Raw genomic sequence first — 7,714 nt, forward strand, 5'->3', positions numbered from 1 at the left:
TATTCTCACCTTTGAAAAGTGTTCATGCCCAAAAGAAAGACACTTTACCCCACCAACAAGAATTTTTCGCACTCTTTCATCCGTTCTTTAACTTTTTATCTCTTTAAATTTTATATAAAAAATGTATATATATTCCAATCAAACACAAAAAGAACATTATGTTAAGTCGATTTAGTCCCTAGACGTGTCCTCTACGTCCATTAGATTCATTGGTATAGGCATTAGTAAGTTTACGCTGTAGGCCAAAAAAAACATATGACCATCATGAGACACGAGCGTAAACTACTAACCCATGCAACCTCGAATATTCTTCTTTTATTTTTCTTTTCTTTTCCAAAAAGGTTTTTTTGAATTGTGAAATATTCTGAAATATATACGCTATACGAAGGAAATAAATATACATGAATATTCGAATTCATGTAACAAATAAAGTGGGAAAATGTATACTTTTTTGAGTTAAAAGAAAAAAAAAAAAAAGGAAGAAATTAGCTCATTTGAGGACAAACAAAACTAGTCATCAACTTGGGTTATCCTTTTTACATATATGGATCGTCGCTTCTACGGTTTTGAATGATTTGGTAAAGTTCAGTTCCCATTTTAGGCCCAGAGGAATTTTAAAGTTTACGTTGAATATAAAATCGATTTTTAGGAAAACAACAACAAAAGAATAAAAGAGTGACAAGAGATTACAAGATTTTCCAACTACAGTATGATTTTCTTTTTAGTTTTACAAATTTTCACACTTTACTTTCCTCATCTGGAAGCTCTGTTGTGTATGGTTGCGGTTTCAAGGTTCATGGCTATTAACACGGCTATGGAGTTCGAGCATTTCCTGATGGTTAGGGTCGACCGAGAGCGCTGCACGACAGTCCCGCAACGCACTTCCAACTTCCCCAATGTGCTCGTGGAAAGCCGCTCGTAGGTGCAGAAGATGAAGATCCGCTTTAAAGGCGATAGCTCGTGATAACTCCGCTATAGCCTCTTTCTCCTTCCGACTATCCATCAACACTGTAATAACCCGCAAAAGGATAACAAAAACTTGAGTTTAAAGTTAAGCCAAATGTTTTCTGAGAAGACGAGGAGCAAAAAGAGTTATTAGAAAAGAACAAACCTGCTGCGCGATACCGATAAGGATAAACCCGGAGAGGGTCTAACCGGGTGACCATTTCAAGATCAGATTTGGCAAGTTCACGATCACAATACTCGGATCTTTTTTCGTAGGCAGATGCATTGTTTTGAGCCTTTTCGATTAGTCTAGTCATTTCTTCGTAAGCTGCAGCTTTGTCGTTTCTAAGGAAATGGACACGAGCTAGGCCTTGGTGTGCACGCGTGTGTCTCACCTTGAGAGCATTTATATAGCAATCCGCAGCTAAGTCTAGCTTCTCACAATCGACATAGACGCTCCCGAGATTGTTTAGAGCCTAAAACAAAACAACAAATGGCATTGCCATAGAACTTAATCAGCTGCATCTAATCGCCTAACCTTTGCGCAACCTAATAGATGTAGTGATGGAGAACGACCGTACCTGACCTTTGCGCAACCTATCAGAAGGGCATTTCAGAGCATCTTCAAGGAGTGAAACAACAGTCGAAGAACTTGATAGATCGAGGCTAGATTCCGCTAAGGCATAAGCTTGGAGGAAATAAGCTTCGAATGATCTCTTTATTCTAATGGATTCCTTAGCCTTTTGAAGCCCTTCTTCGCAGTGACCTGTATCATACAAGATCCATCCTTCGTAAACCAAACGCTCGTGATCACTCGAGGCATGCTCGCGTGCTAACTGTAAACTACGCATCGCTGCTTCCGGACAATTCAACCTGTTAAAACAAAAGTATGAGAATGAGATGATACATTAACGATATTAATTAGGACAAAAACAGAGAATTCAAAACAATTTACCTTAGGAGAAGCAAAGATTGTCTGAAGTAAAGAACACCTTTGCAAGCATCAGATTCAAGCATTTGATAGATCACGGAAAGAGAACCTATATCATCAACACTAGACCATTTCTCATATAGCTGCATCCAACAATCTGCTGTTGTCCAATTCTCGACATGCTCATACACAAGTGTCCTGAGCTGCCTCCCAGCTACTTTCCCATCGAACATTCGATAATCCGGACACAGGGTAAGAGCAGCCTGAATATCTCGAAGAGCTGCTTCATAGTCATCCATACCAAGATAAAGACAAAACCTGATTTCCAAGCATTCTAATGCGAGTTTAAACCCCAAGATCCGATTGATTTCTTCAAGTGCAGCCTTAGCATTTTGTTTCGACATTAGAGCCACAGCTCTATACATGTAAGGATACGTCAAAGTCGGGTCCAATTCGGTTGCCTTGTCAAGATCTTCCAATTTCTTATCACCCTCACAATAGAAAGACCTTTCTTGATACATCCACCCGAGAGGCGGTGAAACAGAGGAGATAACAGAGCTTAGCTTCTCGTAAGCCCAAAGACGATGCCCTTGGATGGATCCTAATCTTGCTAAACCAGTAGCTGAATACACATGGCCTAAATTAAAAGCGGTTTCAAAAGCTTCTTCAGCCTCACGGTATTCTTTCCTCAACAACCTCGTACACCCTAACCGATGAAACCCCAATACTTGCTGCCGGTCATTTTCTGCAAAGTCAACTAGTTTCTCCAAGAAACCCAATGTTCTGTCAGAACGAGGATCTATACACATCGAGACTTCACTTAAAAAAGAGTACAAGGAGAATGAAGCTTTTCCTGCCATGGTTGAGACTTGAGATCTATTAACCCGAGTCAAAACCTCGACAACACGCTCATCTGTCAAACTACTTGGCATCTCATAAAGGAAAACTTGCAGACACGATGCAGCAAGGATTGGTGAGTTCTCTTCAAGTGCAAAGTCCATAAGCTCAATGGCACATTCAATAGAAGAAATCAGGGATGCCAATTCTCTATCGCATGCATCTCTGAGTTGCTCGCAGCAAAACTTGTTTGCGAATACCAAGACTTCCAAAAGAAGGTTCTTGGAAACTCCGATTAATACACCAACAACGCTGAAATCTCTAACAACCCGCATAGCTGATGAGGATACATGATTCTCTGACATGTCTATCTCATCAAGAAGTGATTCCGTGAAACTACCATAAAGCATTGCGTTAAATGGAGCCGAAAGACTCGCAATTTTTCGTCTTTGGCAAGCTATCTTCTCTTCTCCAATCTTAAACACAACATTTTTAGATACACTGCGGTTCGTCTTCACAGACGCTGTCTCAGGGGAAGAAGAAGCAGTAATAGGTGGGAAATAAGATGCAATATCCAGCGGCAGAAACTCTTCAGAATATTTACCACAAGAGGAAAGCAAATCGGTGATAACCTCTTCTCCTTGTTTCTCATACCTCAACCAAGACCCAAACACAACTTTCTCATGGACAGTTGTAGCTTCTTGCCAAGCTGATTGAAGGCTTCTCCGTCTAAGTTTGGTCTCTCCAAGACCTCTAAACACATTATACTGCAATAGATACAGAACCGATCTCTCCTGCAACGGACAAGTCTCGAGCTCTTCGTGAATCTGAGCTAGAACTTCCACGTAGTTGAGAGGTTTATAATGCGGCAGTATCTGCGGCTCAGGAACTTTGATAAATGATTCTCTGCACAGTGGACTACAAAAAAAGAACAAAGATTTACTCTATATCCAAAGCCTCTCAAGCTTAACAAATTAGAACAAGCAGAAAACAGAAAAGAGAAAAAGACTTACGCAGATGAAGAAGCAGAGGAAGATAGTTTCCCTCTCTCAACTTGAAGCCATGACTGTGGATTCAAGGAATCGAGCTGTGATTCTTTACAAGAATCAGATGGGTAAAAAGTCCTCATCTGACATAACAGATGAAACAAATCCCAGATCTCCAGGATAGCCAGAGAGGGTAATCACACTGCCCTACCCAGCCCAGAAACCTAAGTAAAGATGGGTTACTTAATGGGAATCCTATACAACAACAACAACAACAACAAAAATCTAAACTTTTGTATATATGAGATCTTCCAAACACCTAAAGCTAAAGCATTTCTCTATGAAACCACTTACTTATGTGCAGTCAGATAGAAGAACAAATCCTAAAAACATAAATGAGAACCACAAAGCTCACTCGAAATCGCCATAGAACTGATACCCATTAAAGAAATTAAGAGAATAAATCAGCAAAAATCAGAGCTTTCCCAAGAAAACCCTAATAATCTACAACTGGCAGTGGTAGCATAATCTAGCTAAACCCAGCAAAATCAAAGGTAATCTAACAAATCTAGGATGCCTTAGACATCAAAAAGTACAAATCTTTTTTACAAACGAGATGAGAAGAGAGTAGAATAGAGTACAAATCTAGAGGATGCCTTAGACACCACCAGTGTTATTGCGAGAGCTTCTGCAATTTCAAAAGAAGAAGAACCCTAGACAGAGAGATAACTGGGGACAAGTTCAAGTTTGAACGAAAGTGAATCGAAGTGAGAGAGAGAGAGAGATGGAGAGAGTGGGAAATGTTTTCCAAATTGACACTTTTGTATGTAAAAATTCTCTGAGCTCTCTTTTAGTTTCATTGGTAAAAGGGAAAGTTTTTTCTTCTTTTCATATCCTCTCCTCTTTTTATTTGAAGATCTCCACACAAACAGTAACCACCACTATCGATTTCTTCTTCGGCCACTCTTCAAGAGATGGTGAATAATTTAATTAATTATAATTTATACATTCTTAAGCTATTGTATACTGATCGAGCATATGTTTGGACAGCCTTTTTTAATGTCTTAACTACATTTAATAAAAAGTTTAATCCTATGATTAGTTTGTCTAATCTGAAAATCTTTTAAAAAAACAACATAACTTATTTTTTTATTAAATGAGTTATCAACTTCAACGAAAAAGAGAAAAAATAATAATTTATACCCTGTATTTCAACTTTTTTTAGATGTTTTCTAAAAAAGTTTTGTTTTATTTTTTGATTTTTTCAATTTTTAATGCAAATTTTTTTTTTATATCTCTAATTTCTAATTTAATTGAAAAATTCTTAGAAATAAATACTAAAAATTGTTTTGTTTCCAAATCTAGCACAATATCTCTAAAGTTCGAGTACTATATTTTAAAATTAAACTTTAACTTCAAAATACTAAACTCTATTTCATCAAAACTATATCGTATAATAACTATTTTTATTTTATTGTTTATTTTCATATTGGTGGAATTATTTTTAGTTATATATAAAAATGTAATGTTTTAAAATTTATACAGTATTATAAAAATAAAAAATAAATGAATTTTTAATCTATGTGCCAAAACTTTAAACTTCAGATAAATTGAAAGAGAGAGAGTATACAAAAGTTAATGAAAGTCAAAACAGAAAATTTAATCGTTTAATGACACTTAAGTTTGACAAGAACAGTAAACACTTTCGCTTTGGACAACAAGGGGAAGAGAAAGAACTAGAGAAACAGTCAGAACCATCCTTGTCATGGTAATCTCTGGTGGTCACGTGTCACCTCCACCTTAGCCCAAGATCCTTCATGAAGTTTCTTCTTCCTCTTCTACCCACAACCGCTTTTTTCCCAGGAAAAAAAATCCAAACTTTTCTCGCTTTTTTTCTCGTTCCGCTCATCATATATCACAACAGAGACTCGCAAGCAAAGTGCTCCGATTCAACTTCCGTCTCCTTCGATCGTGATACAATTATCAAAAGGGTTCAAATTTACCTAATTTTGTCTCGGAATCGTGATGTATCAGTGGAACTTACCGTACCGAAAAGATGACGTGGAAGCAGGCGCTAGCTCAAGGGCTTTATACCCAACGATGCTTGAGAACCCTGATCTCCGGTGGGGTTTTATACGCAAGGTTTACTCTATCATCGCCTTTCAGCTTCTCGCCACCGTCGCCGTCGCAGCTACTGTGGTCACCGTCCGTCCAATCGCTCTGTTTTTCGCAACCACTGGACTTGGATTAGCTCTATACATAGTCATCATCATCACTCCCCTCATAGGTAAAACTTCATCATCATACACTTGTTTAAGAAATCAAAGTTTCAATTTTTCGATTGTAATCTCAATCTGTAAATTGGATTTGTGTTTCTTTCTCTGGTTTTACAGTGTTGTGCCCGTTGTACTATTACCACCAGAAGCATCCGGTGAATTACTTGCTATTGGGGGTTTTCACTTTGGCTCTGGCTTTTGTAGTTGGATTGTCATGTGCTTTCACCAATGGTAAGACTTCATCAACCCACTTTGGTAGTAAAATTTGAGGAATTTGAGATTTTGATTGTTGATTAACATCTCTTGATGTCTATGGGTTCTATTGTGTGTGTACATGTGTTTATGACTTACTCTGTGTTGGAACAGGGAAAGTGATTCTTGAGTCAGCGATCTTGACAACGGTTGTGGTGCTTTCTCTCACATTATACACCTTTTGGGCAGCTAGGAGAGGATATGACTTTAATTTCCTCGGACCATTCTTGTTCGGCGCTCTCATTGTGCTTATTGTCTTCGGCATTATACAGGTAACACCGTTCATTCCAAATTCACAACATGCAATAGAGAGAGCAAGAGTTTTAGGCTAAGGCCTATGGAATTTGGTAGCATTGTTCTTAGGCTGAGAAGTTAGAAACTTGATTTCACATTAGACATTATCAGAGAATGGGAGTTTTAAATTTAAGCCCATTTAATGGAAGTTAGATACTTGATTTCACTATATGCATTGCAGAGTACAAGAGCTTTACTTTTAACTTGTGCTATGTGGTAGTCCTCGTAGCATTTTTTACTCTTAAGAAGTTAGAAACTTGATTCTCACTCTAGGCATTACAGATAATGAGAGCTTTAAACCTATTGAAATGTCAAATGTGGTACTTTTGGTAGCATTTGGCTAGAAGTTAGAAACTTGATATATCACTATATTCTATAAGCATTTCGTAGAATGAGTGATTTTATCTATGATTTGTGATTCTCTATGTTTAGCTAATGAAATGAGAAATTTAATTAGCCTATTGGATTATGGTTGTTTTTTGATAGCATTCTTTGAAGACTTGGAGGCTAGAAACTTGATTTCACTATAGACATTACAGAGCAATATTAGATGAGACTGAGTATAGATTTGGATTGCATAACCAGGTTTTCATATTTTGATCTATGATGTTTGTGCAGATCTTGTTCCCATTAGGGCGAATATCAGTGATGATCTACGGTTGTTTGGCATCGATAATATTCTGCGGATACATAGTCTATGATACAGACAATCTGATCAAACGTTACACATATGATGAGTACATTTGGGCGGCGGTTTCACTCTACTTAGACATCATCAACCTCTTCTTGTCTCTTCTTACTGTATTTAGAGTCTTACAGAGATGATGATTTTGAGGATGTGGTAATTTAGCTTCGTTGTCTCTAAAAAAATGTTTATAATAATAAAATAATAAATTTGTATATTTTCGTTGTTACAGTTCACATGTTCATGTGATTTGATTGATTAATAGAGCTAGGGAACACATAAACTCTGGATAAATGATTATAACGAAAATGCCAAAGTATGTGTGTAGTGTAGCTAAGGACATCACGAGAGTGAAGAAGTGTAAGCTTAAGTTTTTCTCATAAGAAAAAAATGGGATAATTGGACTTTTATTTTGAAATATATTTAAATTAGAGATAGGCTGACGTTTTTAAATTTAAGGGAATAATTAATGAACTATATTATGTTTAGATTTTGGGTTCTAAAAAAA

At 37.1% G+C, this 7,714-nt stretch overlaps 2 protein-coding genes across 3 annotated transcripts; one reads left to right on the forward strand and one right to left on the reverse strand.

Annotated features, from left to right (window-relative positions):
• Nucleotides 1-612: 612 nt before the first annotated feature.
• On the reverse strand, nt 613-4,737 carry LOC104714376 (ETO1-like protein 1). 2 transcript variants are annotated; one of them, XM_010431724.3, is made up of 6 exons: nt 4,341-4,691; nt 3,727-3,923; nt 1,901-3,631; nt 1,527-1,818; nt 1,112-1,421; nt 613-1,008 (listed from the first exon to the last, which is right to left on the reverse strand). In XM_010431724.3, exons 2-6 carry the CDS (start codon nt 3,840-3,842, stop codon nt 788-790), a joined length of 2,670 nt encoding a protein of 889 aa, XP_010430026.2. In that variant the 5' UTR covers nt 3,843-3,923; nt 4,341-4,691; the 3' UTR covers nt 613-787. The 2 variants fall into 2 exon arrangements, with proteins under 2 accessions (XP_010430026.2, XP_010430018.2); XM_010431716.3 differs by having other exon boundaries at nt 3,727-4,737.
• Nucleotides 4,738-5,368: 631 nt separating this feature from the next.
• LOC104714387 (protein LIFEGUARD 3) lies at nt 5,369-7,437 on the forward strand. Its single transcript, XM_010431736.3, has 4 exons — nt 5,369-5,986; nt 6,093-6,206; nt 6,342-6,499; nt 7,140-7,437. The coding sequence occupies exons 1-4, from the start codon at nt 5,725-5,727 to the stop codon at nt 7,344-7,346; spliced, it is 741 nt and encodes a 246-aa protein (XP_010430038.1). The 5' UTR covers nt 5,369-5,724; the 3' UTR covers nt 7,347-7,437.
• The last annotated feature ends 277 nt before the right edge of the window (nt 7,438-7,714 follow it).

The sequence above is a fragment of the Camelina sativa genome, chromosome 2 (assembly GCF_030686135.1).
Source record: "Camelina sativa cultivar CO46 ecotype springtype chromosome 2, ASM3068613v1".
Classification (NCBI taxonomy): domain Eukaryota; kingdom Viridiplantae; phylum Streptophyta; class Magnoliopsida; order Brassicales; family Brassicaceae; genus Camelina; species Camelina sativa.

What these genes read in the sequence shown, in the direction of transcription:
- LOC104714376 (XM_010431716.3), bottom strand. Translation starts at nt 3,842, where the DNA reads ATGAGGACTTTTTACCCATCTGATTCTTGTAAAGAATCACAGCTCGAT. An exon ending in TCCTCTGCTTCTTCATCTGC is followed by an intron (nt 3,632 to 3,726) that starts GTAAGTCTTTTT and finishes CTTTTTTTGTAG; the next exon opens with TCCACTGTGCAGAGAATCAT. An exon ending in ATAGGTTGCGCAAAGGTCAG is followed by an intron (nt 1,422 to 1,526) that starts GTACGGTCGTTC and finishes GTTTTGTTTTAG; the next exon opens with GCTCTAAACAATCTCGGGAG.
- LOC104714387 (XM_010431736.3), top strand. Translation starts at nt 5,725, where the DNA reads ATGTATCAGTGGAACTTACCGTACCGAAAAGATGACGTGGAAGCAGGC. An exon ending in CATCATCACTCCCCTCATAG is followed by an intron (nt 5,987 to 6,092) that starts GTAAAACTTCAT and finishes CTGGTTTTACAG; the next exon opens with TGTTGTGCCCGTTGTACTAT. An exon ending in TTGTCTTCGGCATTATACAG is followed by an intron (nt 6,500 to 7,139) that starts GTAACACCGTTC and finishes ATGTTTGTGCAG; the next exon opens with ATCTTGTTCCCATTAGGGCG.